The sequence below is a fragment of the Poecilia latipinna genome, unplaced genomic scaffold (genome assembly GCF_001443285.1).
Source record: "Poecilia latipinna isolate Pla-1442-1.1 unplaced genomic scaffold, P_latipinna-1.0 Scaffold1241, whole genome shotgun sequence".
In the NCBI taxonomy this organism is placed as follows: Eukaryota; Metazoa; Chordata; class Actinopteri; order Cyprinodontiformes; family Poeciliidae; genus Poecilia; species Poecilia latipinna.
Window position 1 is genome coordinate 87771 of NW_015113857.1, and position 15492 is coordinate 103262.

Here is a 15492-nt window from a genome sequence, read left to right on the forward strand (position 1 = left end):
CCTGGAGGCTCAAAGAGCACAAAACAGTCCAAATGTTTGGACTTTTATAACGTCTAGAACTTTTTCCATCAGAGTCTAAGAGGAGATTGAAGAGTTCAGGTCAAAATTGTTCAGATTTTCTTCAACATTTAAGTTACGGATCAATCTGTGCCTGACTTGTGGTTCTGAGAGTTTGGACCGCAGTTCTTCAGAACCATCTCAACCTACTGAAGGTGGACAGGTTCTGGTTTTGTCTCAGAAATACGAACAGAGTTCGGACTTCTTTAACGGCTGAAACTAGATTATAGGTTATAGATTCTGGTTTTCATTCCTGGTCCAGTTTCATATCTTCACTTTTTCCAAATCAAACATTTTTTCATCTAAATGTGAATTTATGTTTTAATTGTTGCTGTTCTGGTTCTGGTTCTGCAGGCGGTTCTGAGTGTTTGGGCCGTTCAGGGCAGTGAGAGCTGAGCGGTGTGTGTGTGTGTGTGTGTGTGTTGAAGTGAGGCGGTGTGTGTTGGGTGGAGCGAGCAGACCCGTGTGCAGCCGGCTCTGGTCAGACCTTCATCGGTACTTTGTTGTGTTCAACACTTTGGATCAGAACCTCTCAGGTCAGTTTCATCTATTATTTCTGTCTGTTCTAGTTCTGGGATGAAAATGTGTTTTTATTAATTTCATGAGGATAAATATGCAAATTAAAAAAGTTAAAAAGAATTTTCTTCCTTAGTTTTACACATTTGAATGTTTTTAAATTCATTAAATTAATTAAAATAAAACATTTTAATTAATTTAACATCTTTACTGAAAGAAACATTAGATGTTTTTCACCAAATGAAAACTGAAATTATCTCTTTATTCTGGAGTTTTTGCTGTAAATTTATATAAAATAAACATTTTAATGACATGTTTGTCACAGTTTTTCCTTTAAAATCAGATTTTTTGTTTTGTTTTCTACATTTAGTTTAATAACAGAGCAGCTGCAGCGACGCAACGCTGCCGTGAAAACACTCCAGTCAGACGCATTTAATGAGCTTTCTGCTCGTTAATTAAACACAGAATCTGCCTTATGAAGGAAAATATGATTTAAAGGAATTAATGAGCTTTTTTCCCAGATTTTATTTAAATCAGCAAAAATGAAGTAAAATCCGTAAAATGTGTTGAATTTAATTTCTTGAACATATTTTACATTTACATAATTTAAATATTTTAATATATATATATATATATACTCCATTAAATTTTTTAGTTACATTTGTTTTTATTGTTTAGACATTTTTACATTATTTTGATCATTTTTGTGTTGTAGACTTTGTTTTATTTCATTCAGACAAAACTGATAATAAAAGTTATGTTGTGTTATAATTAATTTTCTGGGTATTACTATTTGAAATAATTTTAATAAATTTAAATTCTTGTCTAAATTAGAAGCTTTTGTCCACATTTAAAAAACACAAATTAAAATATAAATATCAAAGTAAAGTTTCTTATTAAACCAGTGTTATTTCGTAATTATCTTAAAACATAATGTAATTAGGTGATGAAGCAGAAAATAAGATTTTTTTGCTCACAATAAAATGTATTTCTGGAACCACATATTTATTTTAATTAATGAAACCTAAACAAACTCCTGAGTTTAGTTAAGATGAATGAAAATGTTTTTATGTTAGTTTTTATAAAACTCTGGGAAAATATTTAAGATTCATTCAAAATGTGGAAATAAATTAAATTCAGATCAACTTCAGATTTGTTCAGTTTCTATGACTGAAGCAGCAAATTTTAAAATCAGAATTTAAATGTTTTTATTTAAGTATCTTTTTGGTTTCAGGTCAAAAATTTTAATTTTCAAAAATGCTATTTTTCATTAATTCAGTTAAATAAACTGAAACCTCTGAGCTGTTTAATTTTTATGCTGTCTGCGCTTCACCTTCAGCTCATTATTATTAATACTCAGATAAAAGTCAGAGTTTGAACCAGAACCGGTCTAGATTTCTGCACCAATCCGGAACCAACAGGAATAATTTAACAGCTGTCAGGTTTTTACCTGAACTGATTTCCTCCAGTTTCACTTTTTACATGTTTCAGATCATCAAACTGATGTTAAATCAGAGAGAAAAAAAACTGGAAAAAATATTTATTAGGAGGAAAAAAATCAGCCTGATGAAAATGTTCTGTGGACTGATGAGATCTGTTGGACCTGCTGCAGAACCAACACATCATTTCAGAAGTAGAACATCAGGGCTACAGGCAGGCATGGTGGTGGCAGTGTCATGCTGTGGGCTGCTTTGCTGCTTAAGACCTGGTCACTAAGGAGGTCCAGGTCTGAAGAACAGTTGGGTACTGCAGGAGAACGGTGACCCAAAGCACAGAAACAAGGCCACTTCTGCATCTTAGAGTGGCCTAGTCAAAGTCTGGTTTTAAAGGGGAACTACTATGTATTTAGTAGTTCTTTTTCTAGTACAGTCAAGTAACTAAGTTACCTTCAATTGACATAAAAACTTTATATTTATTAAATATGACTTTGAAGAAATTTGATTGTGTAATTTAGCGCTTTGAAAGTGGGCCTCTGTCTCTTTAAGAACCCTGCTCTTCCTGAAGCTCCGCCTTCAGGAAGTCATCACAACTATTAAAGCTTTTACCAGCGTTGCTCTAAGCAGCAGCTCCTACAATGAGCTCCAGCTGTTTGCTAATTGCTGCTGGCTAGTCTGAAGGAGTGGGGAGGAGCTGCGCCTCAAAGGCGGGGCTAGGTCCACCCAGACGTTTTTAACTGCCGAATGGTTGCCATGGAGATTAAATGATTTCTCAATACAGGGAATAACATTATAACATGCTGAGAAATAAAAAAAAGTAACATTTTACGTGATGCTGCCACTTTAAGACCCTGAATTCAGTCGATTGAGAGAAGGGGGTCGAAGTTCCTCCGCTGTGAGTTAAAAAGTCGTTACCAGGAATCATGAACAGCTGATTTGATTAACAACCTGTTATTAGGCAGAGGGTTGATTACTTTTGGCTTTAGGGTGTCACTCTGTGGACTTTCACCTTTAAGACTCTTAATTGGACGGTAAATGTTGGAGGTAGAACTGCTAATTGATCTTTTCGTCCAAGACATTAAGACATTAAAGCACAAATGGCTGAGTATCTCTTCACAGACCATTTTGTTTGGCTGCTGGACGTATGCAGACCTGCTGAGCAATTACAGTGCTGCTATTATCCTCCAGGGTATTCGGCTTCTGTGGCTTTTATTTTACAGACGTCTCAGTAATTTCTGATCGGTTAGGAGCTTCAATAACCTGCAGCCATCAGCCTGTGATTAGACATCAGTAGAAAAATAATGACTGAAGTTTTGTGAGTTTATAAATAGAACCAACAGCAAATTAAAATGTTCTCAGTACCTGAATATCTTTATTTTCAGACCTGTTTTATGAAATTATAATTTAGTAACTCAGTGTTTGGGTCTGCAGATGAAGGTGGAGGGCTTACAGGAGGATGGAGAGTCCGGTTCGGTGTCTTCAGTAGGCCGTGGCTCTGTGGGGTCGGCGTGCGCCATCGCGTCCGCCGAGCGCTGCATGTCCCGGCTGCTGAGCGCCGTGGAGAGCGAGCTGCAGGCCGGCCGGGAGAAGGGCGACCCGACGGAGAGGGAGCTGAAGGTGACGCTGGAGGACGCCGAGCTGTGGAGGAAGTTCCAGCTCATCACCAACGAGATGATCGTCACCAAGAACGGACGGTAACTCTAGGACTCTGGTAGAGGAGTCCTGACTTCCTGTGTTCAGCAAAACCGTTTGGGTCAAAGGTCTTCAGGAAGAAGGTGACCATAAGATCTTATCAGATGTTCATTCACAATAGACGGATCTAGAGTCTCACTGCTTGTGTGTTTGGAAGTCCTGGTAGGATTCCTTGGTAGTGCTGCTGCAGGAGTGGCGAACACCTTCCCAAAGTTACCTGGAAGGCTTTCAGGTCTCAAACAGGTTCTGTCTCTTCTGATCTCTTTTTCCACCACTTTATTCCTGAGTAACGCTGAGACATGTTGGAAATGATTGTCACCAAGAACAGACGGTGACGGCAGCAGGCTCCGGCAGGAGAGGCTCGTCTGTTGGGCTGAGGAGTCTTAACTTCTCTACTCAAAGTTATTTCGACAAACTTTTCCCTCTTCTCAGGTGTTTAACCCTTTGTTAACTCTGGGACATGTCAGGCACACTTGGTGACTAGCAAACGGCAAAGAGGGCGATTTTTGGCAGACTTTCCAAACTTTTTGGGCATTTCTTGTGAGACCGTTTGGGTTTCCTGGGTGTTTACGTCAGGAAGTCGCTGTGAGGACTGGAGGTTATTACAGAGGGACTGAGGAGACTTTCAGACTTTCTGATGTCTACAGGATGTACCGATGTTTCAGAAGAAATTTTGTAGGTTGTGAAGGTATTTCAGATTTTTATTTTATTTTTTATTATTTTCATGCTTTTGAGGTACAACATGCAGAACGTAAATAGATTGATCAGTTATTGTTTCCTCTGACGTGTGTTGACCCTACAGTTGACCTCTGACACGTGCCATCCGTTCCAGTTTTTACATTCAGACCAGTTTAACTGAGCTGGTTGTCTTTGACAGCATATAAATTAGTTGACCTTTGACCTTAATCAGGCTGTGCCTGACCAGATGAAACAGCTTCTGTCAGAAGGTTTCTTAAATAAAATCCTTGAATTGCAGACTTGATGAAAACAAATTAAAACAGATTTTACTGTGTCTTTAAAACATAATCCGATCATAAATGTTTCATATTGTTGAATTGTTTTGGGTTTTCTGCTGCTGAAGCCTCCAGTCTGTGCTGTTAACTGGGGTTATTCATTAGTCTCGATAGCAGCTGCCTCCGTCGCCTCAGTGCGATTTATTTAGTCTGTTGAGTTATTTATTTATTTAGTGCAGAGGCGTGCTGACCGGGCGCGACCTGCGGGGGGCAACACTCCATTTACACCTGCAGGACGCCACTTCAGCCGCTCTCACTGCTGGAGAGCCGCGATTATTTATTTTATCCTGATTATTACTCAGCTGCAGCAGATCAAAGTTTTTACATCAGGTGGTTCTAGTCAGACGGAGAGCAGAAAGTTGATTTAGTTTATCACTGGGCCTGTCATAATAAATGATAAATAGTCCCAGAAGTTATTGTGATAAACGATAATATTGCTGTTTTGAGATCATTTTCATGAAGAACTCATCCTCAAAGATCAATAATTTTTAAATTCTAATAAACACTGGAACTGGAAAACATTTAAAATTTTCAAAATAAATAAACAAAACGACAAATAAAACAGAAAAAGTTTAGTTGCGACCAAAACACCAAAGTGAAGATTTTATCACCCAGTTTTTGGTGGAAAAATAAAAATTATTGTTTTAATTTATTTATTGATTATTGTGACAGGCCTATTTATTATCTATCCATAATCATCCATCCATCCTGGTTCTGTTCTGGTGCTGGAGAACATCTGGACTCTCCACATGTGGTTCTGGATTCTCATTGTAGTTCAGTTTTAATTAGCTGCGACTTTTTTTTTTCCTAAATCAGAGAGTTTTTATTAGCTTTAGTTAAATATTGAGCTGTTTTTCAAACTTAGGTTAATTTCTAGGTGGAGATTACAAAAAGGTCAAAGTATTATCATCATATTTACATTGATAAATAGTTGATAAATAATCAACAGACGATACAATTTTCAAAAGTGTATTTAATTATTGTTGAACAACAAACTAATTCTGGTGTTTTCTCAAAACTTTGCCATCGACATTCTTTAGCGAAAGCTTTGCCAGGATTACGGATCGCATAATTTACCGACAGTCGATGTAAATAAAATGTAAAAATAATCTATTTCACATCAATTCAAAAGGTTAATAAATAAATTCATAAACACAAAAACAACGGGTTTTTATCTATAATTTCAGAATGTTTTGGTTTTATAAACTAGTTATAGTTTTTCCCCATTAATTACTGTCTATTTTTATTTCAGTTTATGAAAACGTTTCAGTTTTTATTGTTTCTTTAGCTTTAATTAGCTTTCATAACTCGGTCTAGTTCTGTATTCCTTCCAGAACTTCATGGATCCGATCTCTCCCAGCTCTAATCCCTGCTCTGTGTGTGTGTGTGTGTGTGTGTGTGTGTGTGTGTGTGTCTCTCTGTGTGTGTGTCTCTCTCTCTGTGCGTGTGTGTCTCTCTCTCTGTGTGTGTGTGAGCAGCCGGATGTTCCCGGTCCTGAAGGTCAGCGTGTCGGGTCTGGACCCCAGCTCCATGTACTCCTTCCTGCTGGACTTCGTTCCGGCCGACAGCTGCAGGTGGAAGTTCGTGAACGGGGAGTGGGTGGCGGCGGGCCGGGCCGAGAGCCGGGCCGAGGTCAGAGGTCAGGGGGGCATCTACATCCACCCCGACTCGCCCAACTTCGGGGCCCATTGGATGAAGGCGCCGGTGACCTTCAACCGGGTCAAACTGACCAACAAGGTCAACGGAGGAGGACAGGTGAGCAGGTCCAGGTTTTAGTCTCATCTGTTCTTTATTTTTTCTGATTTGATCTTAATATATTTTTTTAATTTGTTTTCTATTAATCTTTTAATTATTTTTATTTCGTGCCTTAATTTTATCTTATTACTGTAACCTGTTATTTATTCTTTTTTTCTTTTTACTGCCTGGTAAAAAGAAAATTTTATTGAATCACCAGATTCTAGAAAACATCCGTATTTCTTCAAGATTTTATATATATATATATATATATATATAGATATATATATATATATATATATATATTATCTTTTCAGTCATGATGTCCTGCTCCCATTCCTGACTGAGTCGCTCTAGTGAAAGAAATGTTGATTTTATTTGTTTAAAAAAAGCTTAATAACAATATATATGTATATTTTTTTATTTTTTCATACTATTTAATTTTTAATCTGTTCATTATTCCTTGCAGATTTATTACTTTATTTTTGCATAATTTATTTTTTTCTATCAAATTTTTCTCTTATTTTAAAAAACATATTTTTGCTCTTTTCATATTTTCTCACCTAATTAAATCTTCTTTAGCCATAATTTGTCTCGTTCAAGTTTTATTTATCATTTTGTATCATATCATTTTGGTTAATGTATTTTTAAGTTTTATTTTTATAATTTGTATGTTTTTATTTCCTGTATTGATTTTATTTTGTATTATTAATTCAGTTATTTTTTACTTGTTTCTGCTGTTTTTGTTTCTCCTCGTTGTTTCGGTGGATCTTCGTTGACTTTTCTTCCTCTCTGACTTTTTTCCTTCTCTCCTCTTCATCTCCTCCTCTTCTTCTCCTCTTCTTTGTTCTTCGCCTCTCTTCTTCTGTCCATTAGCTTCTCTCTGCTCTCGCTGTATTATCCTGGAGTGGGCGAGAGACCACCGCCTCTAATGAGCCACTTCAGTCCCTCTCCTCTTTCACTTCACCTGTTCACCCCCTCGTAACCACGGGAACGGGATAAACAGCTCTTAATTGGCCGGCAGCAGTTTAATGCACTTCCTGTGGAGAGCTGTTGAGCGCTCGCTGCGGCCTCCACGCACACACCGAGTCTCTGCAGGACAAAATTGGCAGTAATGTTGTTTATATTTACCCCATTATCCAGTCCAAACATGACACGCACACACCGGGCCGTAATGCAGCGCTGGAGCAGAGAGCTCGGCCATAATGAAATAATTGCTCAGCTTATTTGTACATTATGGTAATTATGTTTTTTACTGGGAAATTAATTTAGCCATCATGCTTCAGATGGACGAGGTAAACTATATTCAAACGGAGCCCACACACACTCAGCGCCGGGGTCACATCTGAAGCCAGCCTCTCAATCTGAATAGAAAACAGTTTGTTTTTGTGCGCTGGCCCGGAGGACTCGGATTGGTTAATTGGGCCTCGTTAGTCAGGGGGGTGATGGGGAGTTGAATACGAGAGAAAACAGATGGATAAAAGAGAGCCGGGGCCAAAACACAAAGATGGCTCCCGTCCACGAACTCTGCTGAACGCAGCCTGACTCTAAACTCCGGCTTCCTGCTTCTAATGGACCCACAAGTACAAAGTTCTGCCCGCCTGTCAGACGAGTTCAGGAACTTCTGTCATGTTGACAGAGAGAACCATAATACTGTCACACAGCTGCAGCTGGACACAGACTGGCAGGAAGTGGTACCAGAACCGGTCCAAATCTGGATCTGTTGACCTTCCTGTGTGCAGTGGTACCGATCAGGAGGTCCGCTGGGTTTCTGGATCCGAGTCCGAGAACAACACAGACCTTCAGTAGAGACTTCCTACCTGTCAAACTCTGATTTCTTTAGTATTTTCATAAATTTGTTTGAAGAAACAAGAAGAAACATCATCTTTATGACAGACTGTAGGTATAACAGCGTACATTTCCACCAGTCCTGTTCAGTCCACTTTAGTCCAACTCCAGTTTGTTTTCCTAGTCCGGTTCGTTTATGGAGGTGTGAATTCGAACTCTGGTCCACCTACAAACCTCAGTCTCAGTTTGGTTGAAGTGAACTCTGGTTCGGTTCCAATGCCAAGCGGACAAGAGTTTGCTCCAAAATCAGGAAGTGAATTTCAGTGCAAGGCATTCTGGGTAAATACAAACAGAACAAATGCATTAGCTTAGCATGGTGTTTACCAAAGGCAAAGCAGAAATCCTCCAAACTCCATTTTTGTTTAGATTTCGTAAAGAATAAAGTTGCGCTCAGAGTCTTCAGAGGTTTTTGTGTCGTTAATGTCAGTAGCTCTTGGTGCAGCGCCCCCACAGGTGATGAAGGGAACAGGTTGCTCAAAGGCTTTGGTTGGTTTGACTCAGTTTACTATAAATGTGAAAACAAAAACTTCAGACACTGAGCACAGCTTCCAGACCAGACCAGAGACTGGTTGGGTCCAAACCATGCTCCTTATCAAGGCGCTGTCATGCCTCCAATGGCCACCAGAGGGCAGGGCGTCCACCAGGTGACTGTCTTCAGGTGAACCTGTGTGTTTGTTCCAGATCATGCTGAACTCCCTCCATAAGTACGAGCCGCAGCTGCACATCGTCTGCGTTGGTTCCCGCCACCGCCTAGTGTCCAACGTCTCCTTCAGGGAGACGCAGTTCATCGCCGTCACCGCCTACCAGAACGAGGAGGTACGCCGCCATGCTGGTCCTCACTGGCCCTGATTATTATCACTGGTCCTCCTTTCTGAGCTTTAATGTAGAAATAATGTCATTTTTACTGGTTAAACTGATTTTAATACCACAATACTGTAATTTCTGATGTTTAAACTATTATTTAATGTAATGGTTTTACCATTTCTGCAGTTTAAACTGATGTTTATGTAAGTACTGATGTGATTTCTGCTCCCTCTGCTCAGATCACGGCTCTGAAGATCAAATACAATCCGTTTGCTAAAGCTTTCCTGGACGCCAAGGAGAGGTGAGGCACAGCAGGGAACGGCTTCCTATTTACACGGCAGAGTATTTCCATTTCATGAAAATATAAAAAAATGTAAAAATGTTTCTCTACAAATGAAATCAAAATGATCACAATCTGAAGTTTTTCTGTGAAAATATTCCAGAAATTATTTTTTTTAAATATAATTAAACCTTGCTGGATGAGAAATCTAAGAATAAAAGAGAAGTTTATAATGTTTATAATTTCTATGGCGGTTGGGTCTCTAGTAAATGCCAGGCGGCTGCTAAACGGCTCAGTGTTTCTCACCTGGTTATCAGAGCCCAGGTGATTAGAGCCTCATCGTCATCTTCATCATCGCCACGGCGACAAGTGACACCGATAACTGACGCCTGATTCATCCTCCTCAGGAACCCAGCAGGACGGGTTCTCCAGGATGCTGCGGAGAGCCGGGTCGGGATCCAGCCCTGTGAGTCGTCACTGATTATTGATCAGAAATAAATCGATGAGATAATGTCCAATACAACACATGACTGAAGACAGAAACATCAAGTTTACTAACTAAATAAGAGAAATATCATCGCTATAATGACATTATTATTTGTAACATTTATATTACAAAATATTATAGTTATATTTTATGTGCTATTATTATAATAATGTTAAAAGTTGTTTTTGTCATGCAACATATAATGTAATAAAATATAACAATGTAATATATATTTTATGTAATTATAGTATATTATATACAACTTATTATATATTACAATCATATTTTAATAATAATAAATATATGTTTTATTGTAACATATAATATTTCTGCATTTCCATTTTTTCTCTCCTCTAATTTTCTAATAACTTGATTCTGCAGATCAATAATGTCTTAATGTCGTGTTCATCTTTAGATATTCTCCTTCTGTAAACTTGATGTTCATTCAGATCGTTTCATTCGTTCTCTAGTCTTTACAGATTATTGATTATCTCCATCTTGAACAGATTGATCAGTTTCTGATGTCGGTCTCAGGTTGGCCGCTGTGCCCAGCAGGAGGGGGCGGAGCCTTCCCCTACTCCAGCAGCCTGCCGCTGGCATCCCATCATCACCATCACCATGGTTACAAGCCCCCCGGTTACCCGGGGAGACACACACCTTACCCCGCGGCCTACCTGCCGCACCGCTCACACTCCTCAGGTTACACCTATGAAAACATTTCATCATTTATTTAATATTTAGTTTGACTTTTGATGTTAGAAATATTTAAATATCTTATTTTTCTCAACAACTATCAGTTAATTTGTGGTGAAAGTTTTACTTAGATTTTACAGACTTTTATGGTAAACATATTTTATCAAATTTGAAGTTAGGTGTAGAGCTGAGGAATGACTGAACCAGGATCAGGATGTAAATGTTTTTCCGCCTGCTGTGTTTTCCAGTGAACCTGATCTCTGACGGCGTTCCGGTTCTTCATGAAGGTTGGAGCGCTGCTTCTCCTCGTCCTCCCTCATCTTCCTCCTTCTCCCCCTCCTCCTCCTCACTGTCGATGACCAGCGGCGCTCCGTCCTCACAGGCTCCTCCCCCTCCTCACAGCTCCAGGTGAGGCCCCACCCACACCCTGACCTCTCAAACCTGAGCTCAGGTGAAACGCAGGTGTGTGTGTGTGTGTGTGTGTGTGTTTCCAGCCAGTATCCGTGTCTGTGGACCGTCGGATGCTCTGAGATAAGCCCCTCCCACTCTCCATGTGCTACCCTCCATGGACCAATCGGCAGTGAGAACGTCATTCAACCTACTGGCCACGGTCGAGTGGGTGGAGCCGGATGGTCACCTGGCCCCGCCCACTCTTTCTGAGACGGAAGCTAATTGGACAACTAATGGGAAACAATCATCCAGATGTTTTGTTGGAAATGATATTTGATCATTTTTAAAAATGAGCTTAATGTAATTATTGTGAGCTACGTTTCCAAGGCAACATCATTCCAGAATAAATCATGTGAAACAAATAAACATAAATAAACTGTATCGTTTACATTTTGTCAGAAATATAAGGTGCTTGTAGGGAAATGAAACCTGCTGTGCAACATCCAACTAAATATTATTCATGTACGTAATTAATGCTTTGTGATGAAAGTGACTCGTTATGATGACATGATTTAATTTTACCTTGTTTAATAAAATACAGTCCTGATGTTGAGTTTTAAGTATGAAGTGACCCTTTGGCGCCCCCTGGTGTCCCGATCGTGCTCGTCTTCTTTTATTCCGTTGTTTCTGTGTGAAAAATATAAACTTTAAATGTATAAATTAATCTGCAAAAGAAAGAAAAGCTGTGATATGAGTTTTTGTTCAGTTTATGAAGAATTTGTTGGTGCTATTTTATTTTGTCTTCATGAAGACGAAGAGGAAATAAGAGCCGTAATTGCTGCAGTTATGTTGTAAGATTTTCACTTAATAAAATATACTGCATCGGTAGTTTTTATTCTTTAATCTAACTGTTTTTATATTATTTTTCGTTTTTCTTTAAATTTAAATTTAATTCTTCACAAATTTCTTTATTAGAATTTTTGATAAAGATGGACAATGGAAAACTTTAATTTTGACGGTACTACTTCCGGAAACAGTAGTATTGTCCGTCATTAGAAACGGTCCGTGTTTCCGACTGAATGAACGGGAGTTTCATGGCTTGTTTTTCATCTTAAAGCTTAATTTAAAGGTCTGCAGTTTGTTTTTATTTATCGTTTGGGTCGCCATTAGTGTTTACTTTCTATTTACAGTCCGGAACCAGACGGGTTTAACCGGTTTATACGCTAAATGTTCATAAAGAGCGTTATCGCCAAACCTGATTCACATTATTAAAGTTTTGATTTTAGAGAAAAGCTTAAGAGCTTCAACATGTTTTTAATGACTGTTTTTATTAATATTAGACGTGGTTCTGGTTTCGGCTTTATTTTTTCTTGTTTTAAAGGGAGTGTAAATCAGCAAACATGAAAAACAGTGCTGCGTTAGCATTTTGTTAATTAGCTCGTTATAAATTATCGAATAATGTGGATTTTTTTTTAGAGCTCGTGTGGATTATATAATCAATAAAATAATAGGAATGAGACATATTTAGGGAGTTAATGGTGTAGCGGAATAAAAAAAAAAGCAAAAACAGTGCAAAGTTCATTTAGTGGTAGCATCATGCTGTAGGATGCTCTTCTTCCAGTTAGACGACTGGTCACAAACTGTATTCCTGCACCTCCTCGGTGTGTCTCTGCTTCAGCATACCTGACTCCAGTATTAGTTCATTAGCATTCTGAATGCTAGTGAAGCAGTTTAAACATTTAGTTTGTGTGTCGGCCAAGAGATGCATCTGAAAACTACACTACAGACTACGGCACAGTCAAAGTCCAGATCAAAATCACCATTTTTGCATGTGTTTTCCAGGTGGGAACAGCTCCTAATCAGCATGGCTCACATCACAATAAACCAGTACCTGCAGCAGGTGACCTCTGACCCCCAGCCTAGCCTCCGTGTCCTGTCTCCCCTGGTCTTTAAACAAGCTCTGTTCTCCTGCAGATCAACCAGGCCATTGAAAACCATGAGGGCTCCTTCTGCGCCGAGCTGCTCTCCTTCAAACACCCGCATGTAGCCAACCCCCGCCTGCAGGTAAGGCCCCGCCCACTCATCCACAGAGTCAGGTTGCTAGGATACAGCCTCACCTGTGTGTGTGTGTGTGTGTGTGTGTGTGTGTGTGTGTGTGTGTGTGTTCAGCTGGCCAGTCCGGAGGAGAAGTGCCAGCAGATTCTGGAGCCTCCGTATGATGAGATGGTGGCGGCTCATCTCAGGTGAGCCTTCCAGCTCGGTTATCGATTACTGATGCCTGGCGGTAAAAGCTTTACTTTATTGGTTTTTTAAAATATATATATTTTTTTTTTAAACTGCATGAGTCCAAAAAACATTGAAGTTGTAATTTAAAAAAAGTTCTGTTGTCTGAAAATCTGTTTTACAAAATGTGCAGGTGTTTTTACTTATGCTGAACTTCTGTTGCAGAACGTTGCTATGGCAATGACCTTCATCTCTGACTGTGAAGGTTTTCTACCTGTGTGTTCCAGGTGTACGTACGCCGTGGCCAATCACGACTTCGTTGAGGCGTACAAGTTCCAGACGCTCGTCGTTCAATATCCTTTCTTTAGAGCTGATCTGTGTGTTTGGATGAACAGTCAGTAGCCGACTGTATGACCCTTGACCCCTGACGTCCTTCCTGAGAGCCTTCCAGTCCCACAAGGAGGAGAACTGGTGAGTATCTGCCGTGAACATGCCGACCGTGAATGCAGCATCACTGATGTGTTTGTGTTTCAGGGCTCTGCCCGTCATGTCCGCCGTCACTCTGGACCTCCGGATATTTGCCAACAACGTAAGGCCCCTCCCCCACCTACTGCTGAACTGTTTCCCAGTGTTCCCAGCTGACTGGGTCACTGGTTCTGCTGGTTTCTCTCTGTGTCTCCAGGCAGAGCAGCAGCTGCAGAAGAAGGGCAAAGGTCAACCGGGTGAGATGCTGGAGAAGGCGGCGGAGCAGCTGATGAGCTGCTTCAGAGTCTGCGCCAGCGACAAGTCAGTCCTGCTCCGTTTGGACCCGCTCTGTGGTTCTGGTTTTGCCGTGTTCACGTGTTCTGTTCTGACCCGCTACAGCCGAGCCGGCATCGATGACTCCAAGAAGTGGGGGATGATGTTCCTGAGCAACCAGCTCTTCAAGATCTACTTCAAGGTGCTGAGCTGGGTCAGAACCGGGAGGTTTGGGTCAGAACAGGTCAGGCTGACGTCTGATTGGTTGTCCTGCAGATCAACAAGCTCCACCTGTGCAAACCTCTGATTCGAGCCATCGACAGCTCCAACCTGAAGAACGAATACAGCCCAGCCCAGAAGGTCACCTACAAATACTATGTGGGCCGCAAGGCCATGTTCGACAGCGACTTCAAGACGGGTAAGTCTGGCCGGGTTCTGGAGGTTCTGGAGGTTCTGCAGGAGAAACGCTGACCTGTTTGTGTCCAGCTGAGGAGCTGCTGTCGTTCGCCTTCGACCGCTGCCACCGCTCCAGCCAGAAGAACAAGAGGATGATCCTCATCTACCTGCTGCCGGTCAAGATGCTGCTGGTCAGGAGCTCCACTGGCTCATCCCGGATCAGAACCGGTTCTGATTCACTACGAGTCCAATAACCGGAGCTAACCCGGTTCTGGTTCTGGTTGTTTCAGGGTCACATGCCGACTCACCAGCTGCTCAGGAAGTACGACCTCATTCAGTTCGCTGACGTCACCAAGGCTGTGAGGTAAGCAGGGAGGCGGGGCCACCGCAGCAGGAAGTGATGTCACTCAGAGTCACGTGACCTCGGTGTGTTCCCCAGTGAGGGGAACCTGCTGCTGCTGAACGAGGCGCTGTCCAAACACGAGACCTTCTTCATCCGCTGCGGGATCTTCCTCATCCTGGAGAAACTCAAGATCATCACCTACAGGAACCTGTTCAAGAAAGTGTGAGTCTGACGCTACGGCAACATGTTGACCAATAAACAACGGCAACATGTTGACCAATAAACAACATGTCTCCAGACCTCTGTTCTGTCCCAGGTCTCAGCCTGAGTTGTGAGGACTTCTCTGTCCTTCCAGGTTGTGGTTCTGGTTTGCAGCTCCTGGGTTTCTGGGTCCGACATGTAGAAAGGGGTCCTGGTTTCAGTGGATGTTTGTGTTTGGCTGCAGGTATCTGCTGCTGAAGACCCACCAGCTGCCCCTGGACGCCTTCCTGGTGGCCCTGCGGATGATGCAGGTGGAGGACGTGGACATCGACGAGGTGCAGTGCCTCCTGGCCAACCTCATCTACATGGTGAGCGCGCTCAGACACGGAGCCACACCTGAGTCCAGGTGACTCCCAGCGGTCTGACTCTGGTTCTGTCTCCTTTCAGGGTCACATCAAAGGTTACATCTCCCATCAGCACCAGAAGCTCGTTGTCAGTAAACAGAATCCCTTCCCTCCCCTGTCTTCTGTTTCCTAGACTACATTACCCACAATCCCTCTGAGGAAACTCTGATCTTTTATACATTTCTTTGTGTAAAAAGCTTGTTGAATAAAATTTTTTTTGGTTTCTAGATATTAATG

General features: G+C 41.1%; 2 protein-coding genes across 3 annotated transcripts; both read left to right on the top strand.

Annotated features, from left to right (window-relative positions):
* Positions 1-3440: 3440 nt before the first annotated feature.
* tbx19 (T-box transcription factor 19) lies at positions 3441-11365 on the top strand. Its single transcript, XM_015054253.1, has 8 exons — positions 3441-3703; positions 6193-6469; positions 8978-9112; positions 9340-9401; positions 9788-9846; positions 10402-10566; positions 10809-10968; positions 11055-11365. Exons 1-8 carry the CDS (start codon positions 3441-3443, stop codon positions 11218-11220), a joined length of 1287 nt encoding a protein of 428 aa, XP_014909739.1. The 3' UTR covers positions 11221-11365.
* A 611-nt stretch (positions 11366-11976) lies between these two features.
* On the top strand, positions 11977-15484 carry pcid2 (PCI domain containing 2). Of its 2 annotated transcripts, none has more exons than XM_015054254.1 (15): positions 11977-12079; positions 12793-12850; positions 12925-13014; positions 13120-13193; positions 13461-13526; positions 13603-13644; positions 13708-13762; positions 13856-13959; positions 14038-14113; positions 14188-14329; positions 14398-14498; positions 14598-14671; positions 14747-14872; positions 15096-15219; positions 15299-15484. In XM_015054254.1, the coding sequence occupies exons 2-15, from the start codon at positions 12815-12817 to the stop codon at positions 15386-15388; spliced, it is 1200 nt and encodes a 399-aa protein (XP_014909740.1). In that variant the 5' UTR covers positions 11977-12079; positions 12793-12814; the 3' UTR covers positions 15389-15484. The 2 variants fall into 2 exon arrangements, with proteins under 2 accessions (XP_014909740.1, XP_014909741.1); XM_015054255.1 differs by having other exon boundaries at positions 11994-12035.
* The last annotated feature ends 8 nt before the right edge of the window (positions 15485-15492 follow it).